At 43.5% G+C, this 17504-nt stretch overlaps 1 protein-coding gene and 1 pseudogene across 4 annotated transcripts; one reads left to right on the plus strand and one right to left on the minus strand.

The window, feature by feature from the left end:
* Positions 1-4243: 4243 nt before the first annotated feature.
* On the minus strand, positions 4244-13047 carry LOC125525139 (protein FAR1-RELATED SEQUENCE 6). 4 transcript variants are annotated; one of them, XR_015609676.1, is made up of 8 exons: positions 12776-13047; positions 12574-12694; positions 9952-12242; positions 9789-9860; positions 9328-9683; positions 8286-8365; positions 8090-8216; positions 4244-4743 (listed from the first exon to the last, which is right to left on the minus strand). XR_015609676.1 is itself a non-coding variant. In XM_048690159.2 (5 exons), the coding sequence occupies exons 3-5, from the start codon at positions 12217-12219 to the stop codon at positions 9594-9596; spliced, it is 2430 nt and encodes an 809-aa protein (XP_048546116.1). In that variant the 5' UTR covers positions 12220-12242; positions 12574-12694; positions 12804-13047; the 3' UTR covers positions 9185-9593. The 4 variants fall into 4 exon arrangements, 2 of the variants coding, with proteins under 2 accessions (XP_048546116.1, XP_048546115.1); XR_007291163.2 differs by lacking the exons at positions 8090-8216; positions 8286-8365; XM_048690159.2 differs by lacking the exons at positions 4244-4743; positions 8090-8216; positions 8286-8365 and having other exon boundaries at positions 9185-9683; positions 12804-13047.
* LOC125525140 (putative receptor protein kinase ZmPK1) lies at positions 4760-8922 on the plus strand (annotated as a pseudogene).
* Positions 13048-17504: the final 4457 nt, after the last annotated feature.

The following is a 17504-nucleotide window of genomic DNA, read 5'->3' on the forward strand; positions in this document are numbered from 1 at the left end:
AAATCTCGCAAAAAAAGAACATCCCAATCACAAACCATCTATTATGGAAACATAGTTGATATGAGGAAACGGTTATATCCACACCAAGAATAAGATCATCGGTCATTGTTGTGGGTATCTTCCCACAAAAAATTCTTACAAATCGTCAAATCGTTCCAATAATGGGCTAAGGTCTAACTGACCATCCATAAAACACATAGTTTGGGCATTCTGGCTTGGGTGATTGCGAGGTTTAACTTGTCTGCAACACTTGAACCTTTTTTTCGAGGAAGCAACACTTGAACCTTCCCCAAGGCCTTCTCGCCATCACCAACACCGAGCTTCTTACGGACGACTAATAGCACCTCTCCGGCACCACGAATGTAAGCTGTTGTTCGCCTATGGACAGAGTTACTTCCTCCACATCGTCCATATAGTCCCGCAAACACAGTAAGGGAGATCATGGATTTCTCGTCGCATCTAGTAATACTAAATACACATCGTCTAATGTTACGAGTATCTAGTAAACAATCTCTTCTGCCTAAAACCGACTCCATTTTTTTAAAAGATTTTGATAGCAAATTATCTGCATTGGTGGTCAGGACCATATATGTCAAACCTTTTGAAAAGAAGACTATGTATGTTTACTCTTCGGAGCGAGACAAGAAGACATTTTTGAATGATGATGTCTTGTGATTAGGAAGTGATCAGACTATCAGGTCTAAATGGGCCACTTCCAACTTTCCAAGAGTTTGGCGATACACGCTAGACCATGTAGCGTTTAAGCCTCGGGGTGATGGAAACAAAGCTAAGACCTGCAATAGTATTGAGCTACAGAGGAAATGATGCAAAGTGGTTTGGTCTAGGGCTGGACTAACGAGCTACTCGGCTTGTTAAGACTCGGCTCGTTAAGGTTCATGAACGTTAAGGCTCGGATTGTTAAGCTCGTTATTTTAAGGATAACGAGCTAAATATAAAGATTGGCTCAGTTCATTACATGTTCGTGAGATTGTTAAGCTCGTTAGAAAAATGCATTAGTAGATAAGATACATCACATGCATGTAATTACAAACATAGATAGGTCCAGCCAGTATGATTCAATAAATCAAGAATATGGGAAGACGAGAAAGATGTGAATGTGGGAAATAGCCCGTCCATAGACTTATGAGTGATCGAAGTCACCGAAAAATTCTCTTTAATGAACAAAATCATGCTACTACCGAGCTTAACGAGTAGCTCACGAAAATCGCAATCTCGATCGCTTAACTCGTTAGTGTTAACGAGCAAAAATTGCTGCTCGGCTCGGTTCATTAAGAAAACGAGCCGAGCTCAAACGAGTCGAGCAGGTGAGCGCTCATTAGACTCACCGAGCTTCAAGCTTTTTGTCCAGCCCTAGTTTGGTCCCCCAAGCAGCTCAAATCTGCAAGCAATACCTCCAAGTGTTAGCATTGGCATGGTACAGTAAAGTAGTTAGTGGCCTAGTAACGGCTGTGCAGCAGCAAGAGAATCAGATAGTTGGAGTAACGAATACACATGCCATGTAATAAAATATGCCTTGGTGGCTCAGTCCAAATCTATCTATATCCATAACTGTCTATTCTAGTTATATCAATATCTTCTAGGAGTGTATGCTATACCTGTATTGTATATATCTATATCTATATCAATACAATGGTAAGTAATCAAGCATTTTGCAATGTTACAAGTATCCTCCGCCGTCTAGAAGAAGGCCCGACAAATTGCATCTACTGCTTTGGGGACCTTTTTGGGTAACAAAGATTGATATACAATATGTGGCGAAGGAGTCAAGAACAATGGTGAGAAGGACAACGAGAGGGTCCTAGCCCTCCAACCTTTAGGAACTTATGACATTTCGAAATGATGGGTTGAAAAGCACAGGCAGACATGAGGGCAAAGAGGGGTGGGCCAAGGTATATGTCAGGGAAGGAGGAAACGGATCAATTATGATACATAACCATGCAATGACTATGTGTTCAAGATTATAACTTTTGTGTTCTGTACTCATAATCGATTAACTATAAACGAAGTATTTTACAAGAAATCTGTGATTCAAGTTAAACTTAGGAACACGTGGGCAACTTGCATTATCCAAGAGGGAGTACATTAAGAGCTGATTAATATCTGCATTAACATGCACTAACATAACACAGGAATAGATGACAGTTGGCTTTTGCTGCTTATATAATTCTATTGGGCAAACGAGCTATGAGGCACAGCAGGTCTGCAACGCAGCATCACCTGATAACTGCCAAACAAATGTTTTTATTGAAGAGATCATACACAACATGACAACAATGCACTCCATGAATGGTACGCGGGATAAACATCGGCGGCTGATCTAACCAGTTTATCACCAGGCAGACGCGTAGCACTGCCCCTAATCTATCTAGTCTACAGTCTACAGATATGACTTGGGCTACAAGAAGGAATAAGAGGGAGAGAGAATTATATGCGTGACATAGTTTGTCACGTTACAATATGTTTAACATCCCAATCACAAATCTCGCAAAAAAAAACATCCCAATCACAAACCATCTATTATGGGAACGGAGTTGATATGAGGAAACGGCTATATCCACACAAAGAATAAGATCATCGGTCATTGTTGTGGGTAACTTACCACCAAAAAATTCTTACAATCGTCGAATCCTTCCAATAATGGGCTAAGGTCTAACTGACCATCCATAAAACACATAGTTTGGGCATTCTGGCTTGGGTGATTGCGAGGTTTAACTTGTCTGCGACACTTGAACCTTTTTTTCGAGGAAGCAACACTTGAACCTTCCCCAAGGCCTTCTCGCCATCACCAACACCGAGCTTCTTACGAACGGCTAATAGCACCTCTCCGGCACCGCGGATGTAAGGTGTTGTTCGCCTGTGGGCAGAGTTACTTCCTCCATGTCGTCCATATAGTCCTGCAAACACAGTAAAGGGAGATCATGGATTTCTCGTCGCATCTAGTAGTACTAAATACACGTCCTCTAATGTTACGAGTATCTAGTAAACAATCTCTTCTGCCTAAAACCGACTCCATTTTTTTAAAAGATTTTGATAGCAAATTATCTGCATTGGTGGTCAGGACCATATATGTCAAACCTTTTGAAAAGAAGACTATGTATGTTTACTCTTCGGAGCGAGACAAGAAGACATTTTTGAATGATGATGTCTTGTGATTAGGAAGTGATCAGACTATCAGGTCTAAATGGGTCACTTCCAACTTTCCAAGAGTTTGGCGATACACGCTAGACCATGTAGCGTTTAAGCCTCGGGGTGATGGAAACAAAGTTAAGACCTGCAATAGTATTAAGCTACAGAGGAAATGATGCAAAGTGGTTTGGTCCCCCAAACAGCTCAAATCTGCAAGCAACACCTCCAAGTGTTAGCATTGGCATGGTACAGTGAAGTACTAGTTAGAGGCCTAGTAACGGCTGTGCAGCAGCAAGAGAATCAGATAGTTGGAGTAACGAATACACAGGCCATGTAAAATATGCCTTGGTGGCTCAGTCCAAATCTATCTATATCCATAACTGTCTATTCTAGCTATATCAATATCTTCTAATAGGAGTCTATGCTATACCTGTATTGTATATATATCTATATCTATATCTATACAATGGTAAGTAATCAAGCATTTTGCAATGTTACAAGTATCCTCCGTCGTCTAGAAGAAGGCCCGACAAATTGCATCTACTGCTTTGGGGACCTTTTTGGGTAACAAAGATTGACATACAATATGTGGCGAAGGAGTCAAGAACAATGGCAAGAAGGAGAAGGACAACGAGAGGGTCCTAGCCCTCCAACCTTTAGGAACTTATGACATTTCGAAATGATGGGTTGAAAAGCACAGGCAGACATGAGGGCAAAGAGGGGTGGGCCAAGGTATATGTCAGGGAAGGAGGAAACGGGTCAATTATGATACATAACCATGCAATGATTATGTGTCCAAGATTAAAACATTTGTGTTCTGTACTCATAATCGATTAACTATAAACGAAGTATTTTACATGAAATCTGTGATCGAAGTTAAACTTAGGAACACGTGGGCAACTTGCATTATCCAAGAGGGAGTACATTAAGAGGTGATTAATATCTGCATTACTATGCAGTAACATAACACAGGAATAGATGACAGTTGGCTTTTGCTGCTTATATAATTCTATTGGGCAAACGAGCTGTGAGGCACAGCAGGCCTGCAACTCAGCATCACCTGATAACTGCCAAACAAATGTTTTTAGTGAACAAATCATACACAACAATGCACTCCATGAATGGTACACAGGATAACATCAGGTCGAATTATTCAAGATATACCTAACATGATTCAAGTAAACCTAAGTAATGGAACATTAAATATCTAAGGACGTGAAAAAACAGAAATGAATATGTACAGCTGGGCCATTACATGGAGGTGACAATCAGGAGCATCCCATATTAGCCAAACCAATTTAGACCAAGTTGGTTAGAAGTCGGTGGTAGTTTTACTGGTTTCTGCCATGTTTGAGAATTTTTTCACCTTTGTTCGGACGGCCACCAACTTCCTAGTAGCAGAGCAAACAAGGTGGACCTGATCTATCAACACTTACTCTGCCCGTCATGTGATCATGTTAGAACACAGGCTACTCGAATGAACGCGTAACTAAGTGTTGCCTCCTTTCACTGAAGCTGAGATCTGCTGCTGCTTTCAGGCCAATGGAAGCTCGGCCCATTGTTATATTGTGTCAAATCGCAAGATATGGTCTCCACCTAGAAGGCAAACAAAATTTAAGAAAAATAAGCATTAGTTTATCAGAATTTACTAAGACCAGTAAGAACTTACTAAGACCAGTAAGACCAGTAAAAACGGAGGGAGCAGTAGCATAAATGATAAAATCCCGAAGAAGAATACGGTTCAGCCCAGCTTGGACGCCATGTGCGAATTTGCGACTATTTTGGAATGAGAACAAAGTTTCAATGTTCTGAACATCTCTTTAAAACAGAATATATTTTAAAATTCTGCACATTTTATAAAAATTTGAGTTCGATTTTTTATGATATTATATGAACTTTATTGAAAATTTTGAATTTACGAAAAAAGAGGAAGAAAGAAAAGTAAACTTGATAGAAAAAAACAAAAGAAATATGAATGAAAAAGTGAAAGAAACTGAAAAAGAAAAATAGAAACATAACAAAAAAAAGGATTCAGGCCTAGTTGGGCATCATGTGCGAATCTGTGACTATTTTGCGCTCGATGCGATAAATAGGGTTTTCCCACCTGTGTGGGTACAAAAATAACTAGGCTGGCTTTGCTGGGCCACACTGTAGGCGACCCATGTACGAAATTCTGTCTTTTTTTATTTTCTAGTACAGGCATGGACAAATATTTAATACCACCTCAAACAGAAAAAAATCTTTTCGATGGTGAACGGATAAAAAAATCAAAAAAACGCACCTTGATTTATTAATATTAATTAATATTAATAATTATAATTATAATTATATATATTATTATATTATTATTAGTAGTAAGAAAGTAAAAAAAGTATAGAAATGAAGTTTCGCCTTTTGATTGTAAGCAATTTTTTTAGTGGTATTTAACAAGGTTGAGGCGGGTGGACGGGACGAGTGGTATTTTCGGCCCGCTCCTGTAAACAAGGTATACATTGAACGAATCGAGTTGTATATTTCGCCCCGAATGCTTTTGGCTCGGTAAACTGAACAAGCTAAGTTGTATATTTCGGCCTGAAGTTTGACCGGTCCAGCTCGGTTGGCCCAAAAAAATCATGGTCGGCACGGCCATGACTCGTCAGCCCCCATGGCGAACCACCGTGCCCCCGAGCACCGCCGCATCACCATTGTCCTACAAGAGCGAGGAGTTGCTCCGGAATGCCGCAGCGCCGAGACATAGGGCTCAAAGATGACAAGAGGAGCGGTGGGAGAGGAACGCTGATAATGCAGACGCCTCGCTCCATAATCTGCAAAGACTAGAAGAAGACTAGAGACTTTTCTTCTCATGGACATGGACAGAGCCAGGCAACACCATTGGGCACGAACCTTCGCCGGTCGCTGGCTGCCACCGTCCGAGTGGAAGACCCGAGTCTTCGGTAGCAGCAGACTCCACCACACAAATCGGGTCTTCGGCAGCAGACTATATAGGAGTATAGCACCCGGAGATATCAAAGGCAATCGAAACCAAAACCAAAACCATGGCCATGTTCCCCTGTCTAATCCTCAGTCTGCTCCTCACTTTTGCATCGGCGCAGCTGACGACGTTGAGCGCCGGCTCGACTCTCGCCGTGGAGGACTACGAGCGCACGTTCCTCGCCTCACCAAACAGGACCTTCTCCTGCGGCTTCTACCCGGTCGGCTCGAACGCCTTCACCTTCTCCGTCTGGTTCGCCCGACAAGGCCGTGGTCTGGTCCGTGAACCGCCATTCCCCGGTGAACGGGCACGGGTCCAAGGCGCTGCTGCACGGCGATGGCTACCTCGTCCTGGCCGACGCCAACGGCTCGGCGGTGTGGGCGAGCAGCGGGGGCGCGGGCGACGACAGGTCGACGGCCGCGCTGCTGGAGACCGGAAACCTCGTCATCAGAGACTCGGGCGGCGCGGTGCTGTGGCAGAGCTTCGCCTCGCCGACCGACACCTTGCTCCCTTGGCAGCAGCTGACCAAGGACACCAGGTTGGTCTCCGGCTACCACAGCCTCTACTTCGACAACGACAATCGGCTTCGTCTCGTGTACAACGGGCCCGAGTTCTCCAGCATCTACTGGCCAAACGATGACTACACCATGTTTCAAGACGACGATGGCCCGAGCTTCAACAACAATTCCAGGCTTGCAGTCCTCGATGACAAGGGTTGGTTCTCCTCAACCGATGGCCTCACGGTACCAGAAGAAGACTGACGCTCGAGCACGACGGCAACCTCAGAATGCACAGCCTGGACGCGTCGAGTGGAAGATGGGTGGTCACATGGCAAGCCATACTGCAGATGCACTATGTGCATGGCCTATGTGGGAAGAACGGGTTCTTCGAGTACTCGCCGAGACTCCGCTGCTCGTGTCCTCCTGGATTCGAGATGGTTAATCCAAACGTGTGGAGCAAAGGCTGCAGGCCGACGTTCAGCTACAACTGTGGTCAAGACAGGTACAGCTTCATCCAGATCCCTCAAACCGATTTCTACGACTTTGATCTTGGCGTCAACGACTCCATCTCGTTTGAAGAGTGTAGAAACATCTGCTTGGGCATGTGCTCTTGCATCGCTTTCTCTTACCGGCTGATACCCTAAAGGCCTGCTGTTCAATGGCTACAAGTCGCCTGCATTCCCAGGAAGTGTCTATCTTAAAGTGCCCCTCACTGCTGACATTCAGATTCAGGTCTCTGAATCACCACAATCAGCTCTCACATGCTCCCATGTTGGTCCCAAGACTAGGCATGAACCTTCAGATCACATGGACAGATGGCTATATTTCTATTTATGTCCTGGATTGTTAGGAGCCCTGGAGCTCATTCTCATCTTGACGACATGGTGGTTCCTTTCCAGGAAGAATGGCAATGTGCAAGATTCAACACAGGGAGGTTATGCGGTGTTAAGAAATCAGTTCAGGAGATTTACTTACCAAGAGCTACAGCAAGCAACTGGAAGGTTCAGAGAAGAAGTTGGAAGAGGCGGCTCTGGGATTGTGTACAGAGGATTGCTAAAAGATAAGAGGGTCATCGCGGTGAAGAATCTCATGGATGTCACCAAACACGAAGAGGAATTCTGGGCAGAGAAGAATGTGATCGGGAGGATCAATCACATGAACCTGGTTCGCACATGGGGATTCTGCTCACAAGGCAAACACAGGCTGCTGGTATATGAATTTGTGGAGAATGAGTCACTGGACAGGCACCTGTTCAGCGCGGAAAGATTGCTCACGTGGAGCGAGCGTTTCCGTATCGCCTTGGGATCGGCGAGGGCCCTGGCTTATCTTCACCACGAGTGCCTTGAGTGGGTTCTACACTGTGACGTGAAGCCTGAGAACATACTCTTGACCCGAGATTTTGAAGCCAAGATAGCAGACTTTGGGTTAGCAAAGCTGTATAAAAGAGATGGATCCAGTTTCAACTTCTCACATATGCGAGGAACAGCCGGTTATATGGCCCCGGAATGGGCGATGAATCTGCCAATCAATGCCAAGGTCGACGTCTATAGCTTCGGAGTGGTGCTCCTAGAACTGGTGGCTGGGAGGAGGATTTCCAGCTGCACAAAGGATGACAAAGTTATCAAACTGAAACAATTTGTCCGGGGTGTGAAGGAAGCTTTAGTTACCGGGGATGCTGCGAGTATAGTGGATGCGAAGCTTCATAGGCAGTTCCACACCGATCAGGCGATAATTATGATGACGGCTGCTGTATCGTGCCTCGCAGAAGAAAGAAGCAAGAGACCAACCATGAATGAAGTTGTAAAATCTCTCTTGCATTGCGAGGGGTGAAGGCATTCGATCCGCGTAATTAACACAGTTGCAAACAGTGGGGGACCAAAAGATAGTGAGAAACTGAGAACATCGACCTGAATATATAAATGTGTTTTTGCTTCTGTGTGATCTTTCTCACATTGCTACCAGATTTCCTGACTTAAATGGCGAAACAGGATATCTTGTATATGATTGAGTCAAGAGCTGTTTGTTTATTGGCTCTGTCCACTCATTTGATACTTTGTTGTCATTCAACTACTTTGAATTTTGCTTGTTATTCTCTGGACGTACAACGCTTGATGGTAAAATTTCCCTACTAATGGGACTCGTTTAAACGGTAAACATCGATCATAATTCAGAAAATAAACACAAGATGGAGTGGCATATATACTCTCTCCGTCCCAAAACACAAGATGAACTGAGTTTCAAATTTGAACTAAAGCGTCGACATTATCTTGGGAGGCAGGGGATACCTACTAACATGTACTACTCTCTGATGGATGGCCTGGACATACAATCAGTTCGTCCTGTTGTATGATGAACTTGCTGGTGATGGTCACACATGCTAAGGGGTCACCTATGCATCAGTTGCTTCGACAGAAAAAGAAACCCAGTTCCATTCCACTGGGTCTGATGTATGGAGAGGGCCGGTGGCGAGCAAACCTGGCCAGCATGGGCCATTCCACCCAACGTGGTCAAACCTCCTTGGCACATAGCTAAAACACGAGAGATAATTGCACACTAGAAGCAATCATACACAACAATGCACTCCATGAATAGTACACAGGATAACATCAGGTCGAATTATTCAAGATATACCTAACATGATTCAAGTAAACCTAAGTAATGGAACATCAAATATCTAAGGACGCGAAAAAAACAGAAATGAATACGTACAGCTGGGCCATCACATGGAGGTGACAATCAGGGGCATCCCATATTAGCCAAACCAATTTAGACCAAGTTGGTTAGAAGTCGGTGGTAGTTTTACTGGTTTCTGCCATGTTTGAGAATTTTTTCACCGTTGTTCGGGCGGCCACCAACTTCCTAGTGGCAGAGCAAACAAGGTCGGACCTGAACTATCAACACTTACTCTGCCCGTCATGTGATCATGTTAGAACACAGGCTACTCGAATGAACGCATAACTAAGTGTTGCCTCCTTTCACTGAAGCTGAGATCTGCTGCTGCTTTCAGGCCAATGGAAGCTTGGCGCATTGTTGTATTGTGTCAAATCGAAAGATATGGTCTCCACCTAGAAGGCAAACAAATTTTAAGAAAAATAAGCATTAGTTTATCTGAATTTACTGAGACCAGTAAGAACAGACAGGGGAACTCAAAAGGGTATATTTGAGCTTACTCCGTATGGGAAGGTATCTGGTGCACCACTAGATGTTAATGGCCATCCCTCATTTACTTGATCTTCCTGAACCTAATGGGGAAAAACTTCAATGTTAATCATCAAGAACTATATGAAGAAAAAAAATACTAGTCAAATGTGTGGACCTAGTAACAATATATACATTTGCGCTTTCTGTTATGCTGTCAGTTGCGGTGACCGTTGTGCATAGGTTGTTCGCAGTGGCATTCCTCCTCTTGTTATAGGCCCTTTTAGTTTTCTTCTTCAGGGTATCAAGAACTGTTGGTGTCGTCAGTTTCTTCTTGCGAGAACGTTTTGACTGACCTTGCATGAGATCCCAGCCCTTCGTACTAAGAGAAATGGGTAATGCATCATCAGTAAAATCCTCATTCACTGGATTATATGCAAAGTTGGCAGTTGAAACTTGGCTGTCAACCCTTTGATCTCTCAGTGACTTCTCATAAGAAATCACTTTATCCCTGATCTCCCTCATGACTGACAAAGCATAATCTTTTGATTCTGAGTTCACAGAACCCAGTTCCACAACTTCTGCAAAGTATTGGTGGCCTAGTTTGTAGAGATCATCATAACCTCCCAATTCCTGACTACTTAATGAGACGTCCCGGGACATGGAAGAACAAGTTAGTTTACAATCCTTGCACCAGCGATGAATGATGTATTTTGATGGAATCATCGGTACAAGCTCCTGCCTCAGTACAGTGAGAGCATGTCTGCACAATATACCTTTAAATTGAAACAAGCGGCAGAAGCACCATATGTCATCTTCAGCATTGTCATAAGCAACTTTGTAGTCCACCTTTGTTTGATTTACATGCTCTGATACTATGTATGTAACTACTGAATCACTCCGATCAAGTATACTATAGTTGCAGTGAAATGAACGCCCTAATTCATTCAAGAAAGTTTGAAATATCTCCATTGTGTACATCTTTGCTGCTTGCTCCTCCACAGGCAATCCAGTCATCAACTGTGGCCTCATCTGAGACGAGTGCAAATCCTCATAGGTTTCCTTTTCTAACTTAGTTCTAACAGCTGCCTCATACTGCTCAACAAACATTTTCACAGATGTACCAGACGTCAACCACCCATCAAAATAGTCAGTTGCACTGTCAGTTCTGTCTGTGACGGACATTCCCGCCCAAAAAAAATCCTTCACATAAGCAGGAGCCCACTGTGCCCTGACCTCGTATAATTTGGACAGCCATTCATTTCCCTCCAACTGAAATTGATGCGTCATTTCTTGCCACTCTTTATCAAAATCAAGAGTAGTAACTGAGTCATAGGCCAATGTGCTGAAAGTAGAAATCACTTCATCCTTCTTTTCCATTCCGGCCAACTTCTCAGGAAGCTCATTTAAAATGTGCCGAAGGCAAAAGCGGTGCCGTGAATTGGGGAAAACCTTTTTAACAGCTATTGCAACATCATGACAATAGTTGGTAATTATTGAAGGTGGTGACGTGGCATTCATGCATCTTAACCATGTATCAAAAAGCCACACGTAAGCTCCAAGAGATCTACCAGCAAGCAAACCACACCCTAGTAACAGTGGTTGAGCGTGGTGGTTAGTGCCCACAAATGACACAAACTGTATCTCATACTGATCGCTGAAGTTTGTGACATTAATAGCAACCACATCACCAAAGTAATTGTAAGAACTACGTGATTTGGCATCAGCCCAGAAGACATTCCTTAGCTGTCCTTGCTCATTCATGTCTAAACTGTGAAAGAAACACGGGTTTCGGTCTTGCATGTCGTTGAAAAAACTCACTAATGCCTCTAAATCTCCTTCAGCAAGCTTCAGTTTCCTATTTCTGTCTATCTTGGTCTTGATTTCAATCTGGGCAGATGAAGGTATGCCACTATCTCCAAAACTACTAGAATGTCCAACAACTGAGCTACTCTGTGGCGCCTCAGACAAACGAGGTGGATTTAGAGAGAAAGGGATGTTCTCTAGATGCTTCTTATATTTAACCGAACCGGGATCCAGTGGATGGTTATGCTCCAACTCGAGAACAATAACTTCCCAGCGATTCTGAAAATGGGCGTCCTTGACAATGATCTTAGCCTTGCAGCCAGTCTTTGTGCCCCGCTTTCTTGCAGGCCTTGTCACACCAGATCTCAGCCTAGATTGCCCTCCTTTAGAGCATATGAAGGTAGAGCGATAGCGGAAACCATCAAAGGTGTTGTTAGACCTCCTTGTGATACCAAAACCAGAGCGGCATCCATATGCGACATAGAACTGAAAGGCGTCTTCCTCTGAGTCGAATACCATCCCCACTTTAGGTATCCATTCTGGATCCATATCAACCGGCTTAAAGACATCGCCCTCAGCAAGGCTTTTCTCCTTGTCACCGTCTTCTTGCACGTCTCCTTCATTGGATGATTCGGTGCTATAGCCTTCCTCTTCCATTGGCCCCAAATAATCTATTCGGCCTGAAAGAAGATGAGCAGTATCATAAACCGTGTATAAATACAGTTGAAAGAAGCATGCTGAGCATTTCTACAGCAGTTTTGGTTCATAAATAATTTTACAACTTTCTTCAATGATTATTACTTCAGAGTACTACTGCCGGCACTCGGTGGCGGAGCTAGGATTTGAAACGAATGTGACATGTGAACATTTCTAGTAATTACCAATATCATATATAAATAGATCAAAAAATGTAGTCTTGCAACATCGAGAAGGTTATTTGTCGAACCGTAAATAAAACTGAACATGTTATGTGTCGATGTAGTGTTGTACAAATAATAATTCCCTGGCTACCTGACTTCAGTCTCTGGATAAATTGAGATCGGGGCTGCTGCACGCCTCCAGTTTCCAGACTCTGGTGAATCCCAAGGAGGGCGAAGGCTAGAGGAGCTGCCGGGCCTGGACAAATTCAGATCTGTGCCAAAAAATCTTGTCAAATTCGATGTAAATATGTCTAAATCAGAGATCAAGTGAGCAACCATGGGGGATGGGGTACCTCTATAGGAAGGAGACGGGCACCACACCTGAGCGGATTGGGCGGCTCCGGCAGTTCGGTTAACAGGGAGGGAGGCTCCGCGTACTGCTGCGCAGTGGTACGCGCCTGCGCGGGCAGCAGCCGCCGGGCGGTGGGAGGGCAGGCAGGCAGGCAGCGGGCGTCAGGGCGGTCCGGCGGTGGCTCCGGGCGGCCGGGCGGGCTGGCTCGGCCGGCGGCGGATCAGTGCGTCTCAGCAGTCACCGTGGACTGGGTTGGCCGGACAAGCAGACGACACCAGCGTAGGCTGTTTGCTGGGCTTCTTTTCTCCCAGGCCCATCTCCTGGTAATTCTCAAAAAAAAAAAGACCAGCCCAAAATCCCAGGGTGGGCCGCGGCACTCCCTGTTTGTTGGCTTGCTGAAGAAAGAAAGCAACCAACCAACCAAATTCAGAGGAGGGGCTCGCAAGCAAGCAAGGAGGCCAAGAGAGCAAAGGAGGGGCTTATCATCAGCTATGTGGGAGCCGGGCGAGGTAGCGCTTGCTGAGACGGTCGATGGAGATGCCAACGGCGCGTGCTTCGAGCTGGGCGACATGCGCAGGCACAGGAGTCACGCAAGGCCTGATGGTGCAAACATTGATGCACTTCAGCAGTGCATGAGGATAGAGGTGTGCCAAGCTACGGGATACGCTAGGCTCCAGCTATGTCGTGGATGAATAAAGAAGGGAGCATCCAGCATCCCTTGCGCGCTATAAAAGGAGGAGGACTGAGCGGTGTGACACATACACACACACACACAACACCAGACTCCAGAGCATGGCAGCATCCAAGCACCGAAGCCCTCACACTCCTCTGTAGTCGTAGTAGTAGCTAGCTCTAGTTGTAATAAAGCCTTTGAGGCATTGTATTAATCCGTGGTGAAGGTAGGCAAAAGGTAGTTTTCTTTTCTCTTTGTAGTCCCTTCGGGGTCTCTCGAAAGGGAAATCCGTATGTAAATTATGTTGTCAAAATGAAGTAGTTTCGTGTTTCACTTGGTCTTTCTATTATGAATTTATGAGATAAGTTCTTACGCTAGGGATCCAATAGGAGAAACCTCTGCCGGTAGTTCTCTGTTTAGCCTGTGTGGCGTCTGTTGAGAATCTTGTGGCCGTAGAGAAGTGTTCCCTTCTAGCAAAACTGTCTGGGAAGACGCCCATAAATTCGTAATATAAACATCAACTGAAAGTACTTAGCTGCTTCTGAAGCAACATAGTGGTAATACGGAGGGTACTAGGATTAACACAACCGCTGCATACCCGTAGGCTGTCTTGTTGATTTCGCCAACCCGTAAAAGAACCTGCAGAGCATCTAAATAGATTACGTTAATCTCAGATTCACTAATTAAATAATTTTTGATATTAAATAATTTTGAAATTTTTAATTACCTAAGTTTCATACTAAATATTTTTGTACTTTTGCGTATTAATAAATTTTTAAATTAAAATAAAATACATACGTACGTAAGGTAAAGGGACTACGAAAAAAAGACTATTCTCCATGCAATTAGGACCCAACGTGCAGCTCCATCGTCCCTTTTTTAATCCATCGGGGAGGTGTACGAAAGTTGGGCTGCACCTTGCCACATATGGGTTCCTCCATAATCTCAAGTTTGTTGCCGTGATGAGCATATACTTCTTGGAAAGGATCTGACTTCCTTTTATTTATCAAACCAAATTGATATATTGGCTTAATATATGGACGTGGCTCACATGGCTTCTGCGATTCTCTTATATCTCCTTGTGTATGTGCATGTACAAGATTTGTACAAGCACGTCTACACATCAATTTGTTGTCCAAATTACCATCTTGACGTGCACCCATCTTTGCGGCACGAATACCTGGACCGCATAGCAAACGTTCCTTGCCATCTCTGCCGGTGTGCAATATATCTGGACAACTTATAATTGTATCAGCATCCTCGAATAGACTCTCCTTGCTCACCTTAGTTGGTTCGAGTTTAGTAGCAGCCGCATTTGATAATATTCTAGACGTTGCAATGTCCGTATCAGTAGGCATGCAACGGATTTTGAACAAAGGGAGAGATGGCTCGTGGAGAATAAGTTAGCTGCCTCATGTGTGACCAGCCTGCCAACCAGGGACGAGCGAGCAACATAAATGAATACCGGGGGTAGGATTCAAAGTAATGGAGTTTTTTCCTCTCTTTTTTATGGATTTTTTTCACTGTCTTGCATCAGGTTTCTTCGAGTTTTATATGGTTTTCTTGGGTTCCATTTTCCTTTTGCACTTTCCCTTTTTTTTCTTTGCCTTTTTTTCTTTGTTCTTTGTTTTTTTTCTTTCTTAATTTTATTTGTATTTTTTGCAACACATGTCAAATATATTCATACACATTTTTATATCTTTTTACACATGTCAAATATTTTCATACCATTTTTTATTCTTTTGCGTACATGAGCAACATTTTTTTACACATGTCAAATATTTACATACACATTTTTTTTTATTTTTGTATACATGAGCAACATTTTTTACACATGTTTAACATTTTGCAAATACATGATTAGCATCTTTTCAAATATATGTTTTCATGTCTACATTTTTCCTTACACATTGTATATTTTTGGTATACATCAAACATATTTTTTATATACTTTTAACATTTTAAAATACGTGATCCACATTTTCTCAAATACTTGTTTAAAAAATCAAATATGCGCTAACTTTTTTCAAATATGCATTGATGTTTTTTGGTATGATACATAACCATTATTGTAAACTATGCGGACATTTTTTTACATTGGATAAATACTCTTTTAAATGCCACAAACATTTTTTTGAACCGTGTGAACATTTTTCTTAAGTAATGCTCGGTACAAGACATTTATTACATGGATATATTTTTTACATTGTACTCCTTACGTAAAGAAATATAAGAGTGTTTAGAGCATTTAGTGATCTAAACGCTCTTATATTTCTTTACTGAGGGAGTATATTATTTTCAAAAAGTACCACTTACATTTTTTTGAAAACACGTAAGAATTTTTTTAATGTCACATACATTTTTTAATGGTAAGAGCATTTCATGTTGAGCGAACATTTTTAAATGTGTGGTACACTTCTAAAAAAGTTAACTAAATTATTTTTTCCATAAATATATGTATTTAGTATTTTCAAAATATACATAAAATATAATGTGCGGTACACGTGAACAGACTTCTGAATCCAGTTGATATATTTGTGCTGAATGTGGTGCCTGAGCTGATCTTGGACCGTAAACTGTTGAAACGAGGTAATCGAGCCCATCTCAAGTGTCAATTCAACGGTTAGCACTTTCTGCAAAAGGCGAGTACCCCGGAAGGACTATGACAACCTACGACGGCGCTATCCATCGACGTAAGCATATGGTGACATGCTTTTGCACAAGACGGCGGAAACGTCAGCATGACGTCCCTTAGACCGACGACCGAGGCACCTGGGATGGGAGCAGAGGAGTGGGCGGGAGGTTCAGGCGCGCGCCGAGTGGGCGACTGAACGAATGGGCCGTGGGCGTGGAGCAACCGTTATGGCATGTGATCGAGTGGCTGGATTAAAAAGGGTGGACAGTCGTTTCTCAAAAAAGAAAAGAAAAAGGTGGACATTGAATAATAAGCTTAGTAAAGTCTAGTTGTTTCTCAAAAAAAAAGTAAGATCTTGTTATTCCCTCCGTTCACTTTTGTAAGTCGTTTCAGACAATTCAAAATAGGTTGTTTTACATATTGTCTAAGATGTCTTTAAGGTCTTATAAAAATGAACATAGGGAGTACTAAAAAAAGATGAGTAAAGTCTAATTCTGTACTAAGTGATCTCTTTGGACTCTGATCGGACCCTTCCCCAAGTTATTCTTCTTCTACACTAGTAGAAAACAGGGTTTTGGTCCAGGCGGGTCAGCCCATTAGTCCCGGTTCAGTCCAGAACCGGGACCAATGGGGGCATTGGTCCCGGTTTGTGAGCCCAGAGGGCCGGCCGGGCCACGTGGGCCATTGGTCCCGGTTCATCTGGACCTTTTGGTCCCGGTTGGTGGGATGAACCGGGACCAATGGGCCTCGCTCCTGGCCCACCACCATTGGTCCCGGTTGGTGGCTTGAACCGGGACCAAAGTCTCCCCTTTAGTCCCTGTTCATGTCACCAACCGGGACCAATGAGGTGCCTATATATATCCCTCACTCGTGAGCAAAGCACCCCAGTGCTCTGTTTTTCTCTGGCCGAGGGGGAGAGGGCTTGGTGGTGCTCTAGCTCACCTTCTATGCACACAAGGTGTTCGATGGAATGCCCGAGCCACACTACTTAAGCTTTCTCCTCTCCAAGCTCCATTTTCCACAATATTTGTCTAGGTTTAGCGGTCCGTCACGCCCCGTCCCCGTCTTCACCGCCGTCGATCACCCGCGCCGAGCTCATCGCCGGCACCACCGTGGTGAGCCTCTTGTTCTTATCTTCTTTCTGAAAGAAAAAATATTCTTACTTGTATGTTTACATAGATACTTGTATTATTTTCTTACTTTTATTATTGCAACTTATATAGTGCGATGGTTTTGGTATCCGCCCCCGTTGGCCCTCGTCCTGTCTATGATTCGGATGTGGTATATATATTATCTTTATAACTATTGGTTCATTTATTGTTTATGTAAATTATGCCGACCAACGTGACATAGATTTTATTTATGTAGGATGTATGTGAATCGGAAATGCCAACCCACCCTATTGTCGAGAGGTTAAATTTA

The sequence above is a fragment of the Triticum urartu genome, chromosome 7A, assembly GCF_056163025.1.
Source record: "Triticum urartu cultivar PI428250 chromosome 7A, HENAU_Tu73, whole genome shotgun sequence".
NCBI classification, from domain to species: Eukaryota; Viridiplantae; Streptophyta; class Magnoliopsida; order Poales; family Poaceae; genus Triticum; species Triticum urartu.